The sequence below is a fragment of the Oncorhynchus gorbuscha genome, unplaced genomic scaffold (assembly GCF_021184085.1).
Source record: "Oncorhynchus gorbuscha isolate QuinsamMale2020 ecotype Even-year unplaced genomic scaffold, OgorEven_v1.0 Un_scaffold_4169, whole genome shotgun sequence".
Taxonomy (NCBI): Eukaryota; Metazoa; Chordata; class Actinopteri; order Salmoniformes; family Salmonidae; genus Oncorhynchus; species Oncorhynchus gorbuscha.
Window position 1 is genome coordinate 24,028 of NW_025748254.1, and position 14,112 is coordinate 38,139.

At 42.8% G+C, this 14,112-nt stretch overlaps 1 protein-coding gene across 1 annotated transcript; it reads left to right on the forward strand.

The window, feature by feature from the left end:
* The first annotated feature begins 1,715 nt into the window (after nucleotides 1–1,715).
* On the forward strand, nucleotides 1,716–13,655 carry LOC124028444 (gastrula zinc finger protein XlCGF7.1-like). The gene is made up of 3 exons (XM_046340493.1): nucleotides 1,716–1,770; nucleotides 1,926–2,103; nucleotides 12,110–13,655. Exons 1-3 carry the CDS (start codon nucleotides 1,768–1,770, stop codon nucleotides 12,649–12,651), a joined length of 723 nt encoding a protein of 240 aa, XP_046196449.1. The 5' UTR covers nucleotides 1,716–1,767; the 3' UTR covers nucleotides 12,652–13,655.
* The last annotated feature ends 457 nt before the right edge of the window (nucleotides 13,656–14,112 follow it).

Consider the following 14,112-nt stretch of genomic DNA (forward strand, 5'->3'; position numbering starts at 1 on the left):
TTAGCCTGGCTTCACCGAGTCAGTCTAAGTCATGGAAGGAGCAGGTGTTCTTAATGTTTTGTCTACCCAGTGTATAGCGCTACAGATAATCAAGTGCTATTTGCATGTGATGCATTTGCTCTGTTGTTTACAGGATGATTTGTATCTTATAGAGCGTGGCTTTAAGGGAATAGTATGGTCACATGTAGATTAAAAAGAATGTAAAAAATGAACAGAGAAAATGTGTATAAACACACTACCTATTCATATAAGTATTTATGCATCATCTACATATTCATATTACGCTTCTACGTCTGTGTACAGGAAAGTATTATTTGGAAGACGTAAGAGAAAATATATCAGTTTATTGTTAAATTATTATGACGTTCTTTCCAACACAAAAAGTGTAGTAACTATTGTTTCCAAACTGCGTTACCCACTCCAGCCAGCAGATGGCGATGAGCGTCTTTCAGTTGACTCTTCTTGCGTGACGTATAATGGACTGGACGGGATGCTTCTTCAGGAACAACAAAGCGCCAACTCTTTCACCTCGGTAGCTTGCTAGCTAACATAAAAGTGAAAGATTGACGCTTTAGACCATCTTAATGTACATTATCTAATCTCAGTGTTTTAAACACAGTTCTGTTGACGTATTAACTGGTTAACTGTAACCTAATTTGCAAACGTGTTAAAGATTTATGCTGAGCCTAGCACTAGGCTAGTCGCTAATGCTAACTAGCTAGCTAACATCCCTGACCATGAGCTCATTAAACTACTCATCCCCTGCTAATGAAGAGGAGGTCTGCTGTTTGGAGAAAGAAGTTCTGGCGCTGAACATTGAAGGAGAGGATGAGGTTACAGTGAAAGAAGAGAAAGAACCTTTTAGAATGAAGAAGGAGGAAGAGGAGACTGTTATAGTGAAGGAAGAAGATGCTGTTATAGTGAAGGAAGAGAAAGAACCTTTTACAGAGGAAGAGGATGCTGTCTCAATAAAGGTGAAGGAGGAAGACATTTTGGGAGTAAAAGAGGAGGAGACAGAAGAAGCTTTCAGGATGATGAAGGAGGAAGAGGATGCTATCACATTGAAAGAAGAAGAGGATGATATTACAGTGAAAGAGGAAGATGGGAAAGAGGTTGTCAGCGTGGAGGAGGAGGAGGGGGTAGAAGCTTTCAGAATCAAAAAGGAGGAAGATGCCGTAATATTGAAAGAAGAGAATGTAGTGAAAGAAGAGGAAGAACCTTTTAGAGCAAAAGAGGAAGAGGAGGATATCTCAATTAAAGAGGAGGAAGATGTTTTAGGAGTGAAAAAGGAGGAGGAGTCAGAATATCCGATTACCATCAGTGAGTACTGTCTTAAAAACAGGGGCACAAACCATGCCGTTGTTGAACTAATGTGGTTTTAAATGGGGGATTCTCCTGAAGTTCTACACTTGAATATGTTGTTCAGTACTGTAGGAATTGTTAAAGGGTCAATCTGCCACTGGTACATATATTGGGGTCTTTTTCAATTAGATTTATTGAATTCTTCAAAAGCACCTATTTGGTCGAACAATGCTTTAACATTTGCATTTTAGGCCCCGTTAAGAGATATTAATTAAACATTTTAGACATATGCATGCCTCTTGTAAGACCCTTTGTGATTGTAATAGTAGATCATAAGTTTACCATCTGTTTGATGTTCTCGTTCACACAGGAGAGAGACATGACTATGGTGGATCCTCTGGGGAGCCTCAACAATATCCTGATGCTGACGAGGAAGAGAAGAGTCTCTCCAGATCAGAACACCAGATGGTACAGCTTGGTCTGGTCTAGCATACAGCTTGGTCTGGTCTAGCATACAGCTTGCTCTCAGGGTCTGGGCTGGGTTTCTGTAAAGCACTTTATGACAACAGTGACATCAGCATCCATAATGATATGTGTCTGTGTCCCCTCTTTATGGTTACCAGGACAACGCTAGCCCTTCCTCCCTCCCGGAGTCCCCGTGTCGTGCCTCTCCCGGTAGCACCTTACTGCTGGGTATGAAGAGGTTGTCTGTGCTGCTGGTGGACTGCAGGAAAACAACGGGGCTGAGTGGAACTGTGAGAGGAGGAGAAGAGAAGAAAGGATCAGATTTGACACATCAAAGTAAGTGCTGTAGTTTAGTTGGAACAAATACAATAGATCTGCCCACTGTTATCTGTTACCAGGACAACCAGCAGAGTTCTGTTAGTTGACATGAAGATAGACTGGTGGATATGGATGTTATGAATATCATAACACTGAAAAAGGATTCTGCCAATGAAAAGAAAGTTAGCTTTAGAGAGAAATCAATAGACCATATAAAACCTTGATGAAAGTTCGCTTTAGAGAGAAAGTTTCAAGATGAGCTGATGTAAGGTGCTTGTTTTACAAAAACATTTCCATGAAACATTATGGATGTTACATTGCCTGTCCCAGTCAACCCCCCTATCTTTACAAGACTGTAGAACAGGCAAACTAAACTCAAGACTTTGGTCATTAATTAACTAGTACTGAAGAAAAGCTGTGATCAGGCTGCCCACTCAAGAGAAAGCTTCAAACTGTAACCAGTGCTGGCAACCTTGTTCAGGTTATCAATCAACCTACCAGGGTAGTGACAAACAGTAGAGGAATGAAATCAACAACATGTTTTGATCATATCTTTACTAATGCTGCAGAAATGGGTTTTAAAGCAGTATCCAGATCCATCAGATGTAGTGATCACAATATAGTAGCCATGTCTAGGAAAACCACCGTTCCAAAGGCTGGGACTAATATTGTGTATAAGAGGTCATACAATAAGTTTTGTAAGTGATTCCTATGTTGTTGATGTAAATAATGTTTGTTTCTCCATGGTGTGTAATGACGAGCAACCAGACGCTGCCCTTGACACATTTATGAAAATGCTTATCCCAGTTACTAATAAGCAGCACCCATTAAGCCATTAAGAAAACGACTGTAAAAACTGATAAATCTACCTGGATTGATGATGAGGAATAGAAAAATGGTATGATGAAGAGCAGTGGTTCCCAAACTTTTTATCGTTCCGTGGTTCTTTTTATCGTTCCGTGGTTCTTTTTATAGTTCCGTGGTTCTTTTTATCGTTCCGTGGTTCTTTTTATAGTTCCGTGGTTCTTTTTATAGTTCCGTGGTTCTTTTTATAGTTCCGTGGTTCTTTTTATAGTTCCGTGGTTCTTTTTATAGTTCCGTGGTTCTTTTTATAGTTCCGTGGTTCTTTTTATAGTTCCGTGGTTCTTTTTATTGTTCCGTGGTTCTTTTTATAGTTCCGTGGTTCTTTTTATCGTTCCGTGGTTCTTTTCATAGTTCCGTGGTTCTTTTTATAGTTCCGTGGTTCTTTTTATAGTTCCGTGGTTCTTTTTATCGTTCCGTGGTTCTTTTTATCGTTCCGTGGTTCTTTTTATCGTTCCGTGGTTATTTTTATCGTTCCGTGGTTCTTTTTATAGTTCCGTGGTTCTTTTTATCGTTCCGTGGTTCTTTTTATCGTTCCGTGGTTCTTTTTATAGTTCCGTGGTTCTTTTTATAGTTCCGTGGTTCTTTTTATAGTTCCGTGGTTCTTTTTATAGTTCCGTGGTTCTTTTTATCGTTCCGTGGTTCTTTTTATCGTTCCGTACCCCTTCAAACATTCAACCTCCAGCTTCCTCCAGCAGGGTGCTACTCTCAAATGTTGTTGTTTTACATCACTGTAAGCCTGCCACACACTATATGATACATTTATTAAACATAAGAATGAGTGAGTTTTTATCAAAACTCGGCTCGTGGGACGTGACAAAGAGGACGAGGGCACAAATAATAATGATATAATTTTGTTCTTTATTTAACCATCTTTCATATAAAACCTTATTTGTTCATCAAAAAATTGTGAATAACTCACCACAGGTTAATGAGAAGGGTGTGCTTGAAAGGATGCACATAACTCTGTGACCCATGTGGCGTCGGGAGCAACTGCTTGCACCTGCGTTACCACTCCACTATGTCTCCCTGTCATGGCTTTTGCACCATCAGTACAGATACCAAAATGTATTTCAGGTAACCTTAAGTTACATGGCCTACTATGCTAATTCTGTAGCGGTATTGTTAGATATGAATCAATGAACCTGGCTTTTCAGCATGCTGAATCAGGTAATAGTGAATCAATGAACCTGGCTTTCTCAGCATGCTGAATCAGGTAATAGTGAATCAATGAACCTGGCTTTCTCAGCATGCTGAATCAGGTAATAGTGAATCAATGAACCTGGCTTTCTCAGCATGCTGAATCAGGTAATAGTGAATCAATGAACCTGGCTTTCTCAGCATGCTGAATCAGGTAATAGTGAATCAATGAACCTGGCTTTCTCAGCATGCTGAATCAGGTAATAGTGAATCAATGAACCTGGCTTTTCAGCATGCTGAATCAGGTAATAGTGAATCAATGAATGCTGAGCATGCTGAAGGTAATAGTGAATCAATGAACCTGGCTTTCTCAGCATGCTGAATCAGGTAATAGTGAATCAATGAACCTGGCTTTCTCAGCATGCTGAATCAGGTAATAGTGAATCAATGAACCTGGCTTTCTCAGCATGCTGAATCAGGTAATAGTGAATCAATGAACCTGGCTTTCTCAGCATGCTGAATCAGGTAATAGTGAATCAATGAACCTGGCTTTCTCAGCATGCTGAATCAGGTAATAGTGAATCAATGAACCTGGCTTTCTCAGCATGCTGAATCAGGTAATAGTGAATCAATGAACCTGGCTTTCTCAGCATGCTGAATCAGGTAATAGTGAATCAATGAACCTGGCTTTCTCAGCATGCTGAATCAGGTAATAGTGAATCAATGAACCTGGCTTTCTCAGCATGCTGAATCAGGTAATAGTGAATCAATGCTGCTTTCTCAGCATGCTGAAGGTAATAGTGAATCAATGAACCTGGCTTTCTCAGCATGCTGAATCAGGTAATAGTGAATCAATGAACCTGGCTTTCTCAGCATGCTGAATCAGGTAATAGTGAATCAATGAACCTGGCTTTCTCAGCATGCTGAATCAGGTAATAGTGAATCAATGAACCTGGCTTTCTCAGCATGCTGAATCAGGTAATAGTGAATCAATGAACCTGGCTTTCTCAGCATGCTGAATCAGGTAATAGTGAATCAATGAACCTGGCTTTCTCAGCATGCTGAATCAGGTAATAGTGAATGAATCATGCTGAATCAGGTAATAGTGAATCAATGAACCTGGCTTTCTCAGCATGCTGAATCAGGTAATAGTGTGAATCAATGAACCTGGCTTTCTCAGCATGCTGAATCAGGTAATAGTGAATCAATGAACCTGGCTTTCTTGCTGAATCAGCATGCTGAATCAGGTAATAGTGAATCAATGAACCTGGCTTTCTCAGCATGCTGAATCAGGTAATAGTGAATCAATGAACCTGGCTTTCTCAGCATGCTGAATCAGGTAATAGTGAATCAATGAAACAGCATGCTGAATCAGGTAATAGTGAATCAATGAACCTGGCTTGCTCAGCATGCTGAATCAGGTAATAGTGAATCAATGAACCTGGCTTTCTCAGCATGCTGAATCAGGTAATAGTGAATCAATGAACCTGGCTTGCTCAGCATGCTGAATCAGGTAATAGTGAATCAATGAACCTGGCTTGAATCTCAGCATGCTGAATCAGGTCAATAGTGAATCAATGAACCTGGCTTTCTCAGCATGCTGAATCAGGAATCAATAATCAGCATGCTGAATCAATGTGAATCAATGAACCTGGCTTTCTCAGCATGCTGAATCAGGTAATAGTGAATCAATGAACCTGCTGAATCGGGTAATAGTGAATCAATCTGGCTTTCTCAGCATGCTGAATCAGGTAATAGTGAATCAATGAACCTGGCTTTCTCAGCATGCTCAGTGAATCAATGAACCTGGCTTCTCAGCATGCTGAATCAGATAATAGTGAATCAATGAACCTGGCTTTCTCAGCATGCTGAATCAGGTAATAGTGAATCAATGAGCCTGGCTTTCTCAGCATGCTGAATCAGATAATAGTGAATCAATGAACCTGGCTTTCTCAGCATGCTGAATCAGGTAATAGTGAATCAATTAACCTGGCTTTCTCAGCGTGCTGAATCAGGTAACACTGAATCAATGAACCTGGCTTTCTCAGCATGCTGAATCAGGTAATAGTGAATCAATGAACCTAGCTTTCTCAGCATGCTGAATCAGGTAATAGTGAATCAATTCAGTATGAATCCTCCTGGTCATCTACAAAATTGCTTCCAACACTCTACTCAGCAAACTGGATGCAGTTTATCAATGCCATCCGTTTTGGCACCTTAACTACCCACCAGACCTGTAAGTCGGCTGGCCCTCAATCGCCAGACCCAAGGTCATCTGGCCATTAGGCAAAGCTCCTCCTTATCTCAGCTCACTGGTCACGATGGCAACAATCAGGCTCCAGCAGGTGTATCTCATTGATCATCCCTAAAGCCAACACCAAGGTAGCTCCTCCTTATCTCAGCTCACTGGAATCAATATTCAGCCGCCTTTCGTTCCAGTACTCTGCTGCCTGTGACTGGAAAGATAGCAAAAATCGCTGAAGTTGGAGACTTTTATCTCCCTCACCAACTTCAAACATCAGCTAGCTGAGCAGCTAACCGAATCATAATCTATTGGTAAATAGCACACCCATTTTCACCTACCTCATCCCCACAGTTTTTATTTATTTACTTTTCTGCTCTTTTGCACACCAATATCTCTACCTGTACATGATCATCTGATCATTTATCACTCCAGTGTTAATCTGCAATATTGTAATTATTCGCCTACCTCCTCATGCCTTTTGCACACATTGTATATAGACTCCCCTTTTTTCTCTGTGTTATTGACTTGTTAATTGTTTACTCCATGTGTAACTCTGTGTTGTCTGTTCACACTGCTATGCTTTATCTTGGCCAGTTCGCAGTTGCAAATGAGAACCTGTTCTCAACTAGCCTACCTGGTTAAATAAAGGTGAAATAAAAAAAATATTTAAAAAATCAAATTAACCTGGCTTTCTCAGCATGCTGAATCAGGTAATAGTGCATCAATGAACCTGGCTTTCTCAGCATGCCGAATCAGGTAATAGTGAATCAATGAACCTGGCTTTCTCAGCATGCTGAATCAGGTAATAGTGCATCAATTAACCTGGCTTTCTCAGCATGCTGAATCAGGTAACACTGAATCAATGAACCTGGCTTTCTCAGCATGCTGAATCAGGTAACACTGAATCAATGAACCTGGCTTTCTCAGCATGCTGAATCAGGTAATAGTGAATCAATGAACCTGGCTTTCTCAGCATGCTGAATCAGATAATAGTGAATCAATGAACCTGGCTTTCTCAGCATGCTGAATCAGGTAATAGTGAATCAATGAACCTGGCTTGCTCAGCATGCTGAATCAGGTCATCTGTAAAAATCCAAATAACTTCACAGATCTTCATTGTAAAGGGGGGTAAAGATAGAGATTTTGTTGGGGCGCCGTCACGAGAATGTTTAATCCCAACAATCACGTAAACTTTGACCAGTTCCCCCGAGGTTGGGGTTTAATAGAAGAATTAGGCAAAGTCTCAGTCTGCAATAGGTCAATCCTTTATTCAGAGAACATTCTGAATATCATACATGGACTTTTATACCTCACATTTGGTCCTAACACACACTTTATAAATGCCCCTCTTCTCTAACTCTCTCCCAATGTTCTACCCATATAGTCCTAACACACACTTTATAAATGCCCCTCTTCTCTAACTCTCTCCCAATGTTCTACCCATATAGTCCTAACACACACTTTATAAATGCCCCTCTTCTCTAACTCTCTCCCAATGTTCTACCCATATAGTCCTAACACACACTTTATAAATGCCCCTCTTCTCTAACTCTCTCCCAATGTTCTACCCATATAGTCCTAACACACACTTTATAAATGCCCCTCTTCTCTAACTCTCTCCCAATGTTCTACCCATATAGTCCTAACACACACTTTATAAATGCCCCTCTTCTCTAACTCTCTCCCAATGTTCTACCCATATAGTCCTAACACACACTTTATAAATGCCCCTCTTCTCTAACTCTCTCCCAATGTTCTACCCATATAGTCCTAACACACACTTTATAAATGCCCCTCTTCTCTAACTCTCTCCCAATGTTCTACCCATATATTACTTATCTTGTTCTGCCACATGTTCCATAATCGTCTGCAAGCCTAACGGTTTCTCCCCTCCCTGGGCGGGGAGACTTCCTTCCTGTTATCAGTTTCACAGTTGTCACAAGATGTCTGTCGACAGTTCCTCTTCTCCTTGAATGTCTCAACTATACTTCTGCTTACATTGCTAAATAGTAACGTCCTAGTCTTGTCCTATACACACACATTATTATAGCCTCATAACTCTAATACACACCCGTCATACAGTTTCAGAGTGGAATAATTACCTAAAAGATATACATTCCTTTATCAGGTATTATTATACCTATTATTATACCCTGAAGAAGACAGCTTGGCTGTCGAAAAGTTGGTATTACATTTTTGCATCTGAGCTCCAAGAGTGTGCGGCTCTCTTTTATTTTCAATTTGCCAGGCAGGTATTAACCTGCTGAAAGGAAAAGAGTAGATTAGTACTACCAGGCACACATCATCAGAAGATACTGAATAGAGTGGAGCCTGTTGGCCAGATAGCCAGTGGAGACTAGAGTGGAGCCTGTTGGCCAGATAGCCAGTGTAGCCTGTTGGCCAGATAGCCAGTGGAGACTAGAGTGGAGCCTGTTGGCCAGATAGCCAGTGGAGCCTGTTGGCCAGATAGCCAGTGGAGACTAGAGTGGAGCCTGTTGGCCAGATAGCCAGTGGAGACTAGAGTGGAGCCTGTTGGCCAGATAGCCAGTGGAGACTAGAGTGGAGCCTATTGGCCAGATAGCCAGTGGAGACTAGAGTGGAGCCTGTTGGCCAGATAGCCAGTGGAGACTAGAGTGGAGCATGTTGGCCAGATAGCCAGTGGAGACTAGAGTGGAGCCTGTTGGCCAGATAGCCAGTGGAGACTAGAGTGGAGCCTGTTGGCCAGATAGCCAGTGGAGCCTGTTGGCCAGATAGCCAGTGGAGCCTAGAGTGGAGCCTGTTGGCCAGATAGCCAGTGGAGACTAGAGTGGAGCCTGTTGGCCAGATAGCCAGTGGAGACTAGAGTGGAGCATGTTGGACAGATAGCCAGTGGAGACTAGAGTGGAGCCTGTTGGACAGATAGCCAGTGGAGACTAGAGTGGAGCCTGTTGGCCAGATAGCCAGTGGAGACTAGAGTGGAGCCTGTTGGCCAGATAGCCAGTGGAGACTAGAGTGGAGCCTGTTGGCCAGATAGCCAGTGGAGCCTGTTGGCCAGATACCCAGTGGAGACTAGAGTGGAGCCTGTTGGCCAGATAGCCAGTGGAGACTAGAGTGGAGCATGTTGGCCAGATAGCCAGTGGAGCCTGTTGGCCAGATAGCCAGTGGAGACAGATAGCCAGTGGAGCTAGAGTGGAGCCTGTTGGACAGATAGCCAGTCAGTGGAGACTAGAGTGGAGCCTGTTGGACAGATAGCCAGTGGAGACTAGAGTGGAGCCTTTTGGCCAGATAGTCAGTGGAGACTAGAGTGGAGCCTGTTGGACAGATAGCCAGTGGAGACTAGAGTGGAGCCTGTTGGCCAGATAGCCAGTGGAGCCTGTTGGCCAGATAGCCAGTGGAGGCTAGAGTGGAGCCTGTTGGCCAGATAGCCAGTGGAGCCTGTTGGCCAGATAGCCAGTGGAGACTAGAGTGGAGCCTGTTGGCCAGATAGCCAGTGGAGCCTGTTGGCCAGATAGCCAGTGGAGACTAGAGTGGAGCCTGTTGGCCAGATAGCCAGTGGAGACTAGAGTGGAGCCTGTTGGCCAGATAGCCAGTGGAGACTAGAGTGGAGCCTGTGGCCAGATAGCCTGGATTGGCCAGATAGCCAGTGGAGACTAGAGGGAGCATGTTGGCCAGATAGCCAGTGGAGCCTAGAGTGTAGCCTGTTGGCCAGATAGCCAGTGGAGACTAGAGTGGAGCCTGTTGGCCAGATAGCCAGTGGAGACTAGAGTGGAGCCTGTTGGCCAGATAGCCAGTGGAGCCTGTTGGCCAGATAGCCAGTGGAGCCTAGAGCCAGTGGAGCCTGTTGGCCAGATAGCCAGTGGAGCCTGTTGGCCAGATAGCCAGTGGAGACTAGAGTGGAGCATGTTGGCCAGATAGCCAGTGGAGTGGCCAGACTAGAGTGGAGCCTGTTGGACAGATAGCCAGTGGAGACTAGAGTGGAGCCTGTTGGCAATGTGTGCAAAAGGCATGAGGAGGTAGGCGAATAATTACAAATTGCAGATTAACAAATAAATAAAAACAGATAGTCAGTGGAGACTAGAGTGGAGCCTGTTGGACAGATAGCTGGAGTGATAAAGATCATGTACAGGTAGAGATATTGGTGGCAAAAGAGCAGAAAAGTAAATAAATAAAAACTGTGGGGATGAGGTAGGTGAAAAGCTATTTACCAATAGATTATGTACAGTGGAGACTAGAGTGGAGCCTGTTGGCCAGATAGCCAGTGGAGCCAGTTGGCCAGACTAGCCAGTGGAGGCTAGAGTGGCCAGCCTGTTGGCCAGATAGCCGGAGTGGAGCCTGTTGGCCAGATAGCCAGTGGAGGCTAGAGTGGAGCCTTGGCCTGCTTTGTTGCCAGATAGCCATTCTTGATTTGAGCCGATTGGAGTGGAGCCTGTTGGCCAGATAGCCAGTGGAGCCTGTTGGCCAGATAGCCAGTGGAGCCTGTTGGCCAGATAGCCAGTTGGAGTGGAGCCTGTTGGCCAGATAGCCAGAGCCTGTTGGCCAGATAGCCAGTGGAGCCTAGAGTGGAGCCTGTTGGCCAGATAGCCAGTGGAGCCTGTTGGCCAGATAGAACCAGGCAGTGAGCTGAGGCCGATAGAATATGGTGATTGACAGAGGAGCCTGTTGGCCAGTAGATAGCCAGTGGAGCCTGTTGGCCAGATAGCCAGTGGAGCATGTGGCCAGATAGATGGAGCCTGTTGGCCAGATAGCCAGTGGAGCCTAGAGTGGAGCCTGTTGGCCAGATAGCCAGTGGAGCCTAGAGTGGAGCCTGTTGGCCAGATAGCCAGTGGAGCCTGTTGCCAGATAGTGTGGTGGTTAATTTCTTTACTATCAAATGAGGAGATATAAACTTATCACACCAAATTCAGAGTTATACTTAAACTACATCTTTAATAATAAGAGCTTTGACTTGTCAACGATTCACCATGTTCCAATGATCCGTTGAGAGCGGCAAAACAAAAGTACAAAGGTCTTTTATAACCAAGATGCACCCCTTTCAACCTACACGACGAACAACCGATACATAGAATGGGCCACAAGGTTAAGATTTGTATGAAAGATATTTATGATACATAGTAAACAGCATCTCTGCTGTGTCAACAGTTTTCATTGTGTAGACCAGTGTCTGGAACCATCTCTTCCTGGTATAGAACAGAATCATTACCTCATGTTCTCTGGAATTCTCTTTAGGTTTTATCACCCAAAGACATCGTAAATCTCCCCGGTCAGTGTTATTTCATAGAGGCCCATCCTCAGCAGAACACACACACAATAGTTAACAGAATACTCTATTCTGTCGAATAAAACAACCATTATAATACAATACAAGCGTTATAACATAATCCTGCAATTTCCATGACAATAGCCAGTGGAGAGAGAACATTAATTAGATTAACATACAGTGGGGCAAAAAAAGTATTTAGTCAGCCACCAATTGTGCAAGTTCTCCCACTTAAAAAGATGAGAGAGGCCTGTAATTTTCATCATAGGTACACTTCAACTATGACAGACAAAATGAGAAGAATTTTTTAAAATGAATTTATTTGCAAATTATGGTGGGAAATAAGTATATACAAAAATAAAAAGTGTTGGTCCCATGTTTCAAAAGCTTATTTCTCTCATATTCTGTGCACAAATGTGTTTACATCCCTGTTAGTGAACATTTCTCCTTTACCAAGACAAGGTTAAACCTCATAGCAAGGCAGGTTTATGATGTGGAGATTTCATTCTGCTCTGTCTTTAAATAAACACTGTCTTTGGCAGGAGGAAAACCAAACTTGGAGGAACCAAAGACGTCCAAACCAGCAAGTCAACACCTCTGCTGCCATTGTGGAAGGAGTTTTACCAAGTCAGGAAGCCTGAAAAGACATGAGAGGGGACACGCAGAACCGAAGACACAAAATTGCGCCCAGTGTGGAAAGAGTTTTAGCCACTTAGGAAATCTGAAAGCTCATGAGCGAACGCACACACAGAACAGGCCTTTCCATTGCTCCCAGTGTGGAAAGCGGTTTAAGCGGTTAGACACCCTCAAAACTCACAAGAAAATACACACAGGGGAGAAGCCGTACCATTGCACCCAGTGTGGAAAGTGTTTTATCCGGTCAGCAAGCCTGAAGGAACACATGAGACTGCACACAAGGGAGAAGCCTTACTACTGCTCACAATGTGGAAATAGTTTTAACCATTTAGCTAGCCTGAAAAGACATGGGAAGATACATACAGGAGTGGAGCCACACACTTGCTCTCAGTGTGGGAAGAGTTTTAAGCGCTTAGACACCCTCAATGCTCATGCGCGAATACACTAGGGAGACACCATACCATTGCGCCCGGTGTGGAAACAGTTTTGGTCCTTTATAAAGCCTGAGAAGTCATGAGTGAATACACACAGGGGAGAAGCCTTACCACTGCTCCCAGTGTTCAAAGTGTTTTACCCATTTAGGAAGCCTGAAGGAACACATGAGACTGCACACAGGGGAGAAGCCTTACAAATGTTCAGACTGTGGGAAAACATATTACTCATCACAGACACTTAAAAGTCATGTGAGAATCCACACAGGAGAGTATACTTACTTATCCTAGTGTGTGAACTCATATTTCACATCACATTGTCCATTGTCTTATATTGTTGACTGAGAATGTGTTTACCTGTCTTTACCATATGTAATTAAATGGTACAGGGTATACTCTACTGTATATAGCCTCCACATTGACTCTATGTAGTATACTCAAACATATATATTTGTATGTTTTTATTTATTATTATGATTTTATTAGAAAACATGAAGTGAATATGGAGTAGATCAGATTCCATGTGTTTAAATGGTCCTTTTTTAAACTCTGACTGTGTTTATCTGGGTGTGTCATTCCTCCAGCACTACAGATAATCAAGTGATATTTGGATGTGATGCATTTGTTCTATTGTTGACATTTTCATTGTTGGCCCACTGATGATGTAATGAAATGAAAATGTTCAGACTCTGTAATGGAAAACGTTAATTGTTTGTGTGTCCACATATCTGAGTATGTGACTAACCTTGTGAAACTGTCCTATTATAATCTCCTGTTCTTGGGAGTATCATCCTGTGTTGCAAACCAATTTGCACCTGTGTCCTTGTATGAATAAAGTCCCGCCCAGGAACAGGAAACTATAAAGATATGTGCTCATCACCCAATGCTTTGGAATTCAGACTGTCTACACTGCACTGTGTAACTGTTATTCTCTCTGAGCTCAGAAATAAAGAATCTTGGTTTGACTTGGACTCCAGCAGATCCTTAGTTTATAATATCCACCACAACTCTCCCAAGGATTGCTGTTTATCATTGTCTCAAAGAAGAGTTCCTCGTTCCACTTTCCTGGGGGAATTTACAAGGCTCCCACTGGTTGAATAAACATTGTTTCCACAAAATAAATCCATGTGATGTTTGATCAATGTGAAAATCTGACCACCCCTCATCGCTGTCAAACTCTCTGTTCAGGGGCAGAACGACAGATCTGTACCTTGTCAGCTCGGGGATTTGAACTTTCAACCTTCCAGTTACTAGTCCAACGCTCTTCCCACTAGGCTACCCTGCCGCCCCACATCATCATATTTGTTCAATCACGTGTCATGAATTCATTATGACATCATCATATTTGTTCAATCACGTGTCATGAATTCATTATGACATCATCATATTTGTTCAATCACGTGTCATGAATTCATTATGACATCATCATATTTGTATATGTTTTACTTGTTTATGGTGTTCTCTTGTCCCGTGCACTG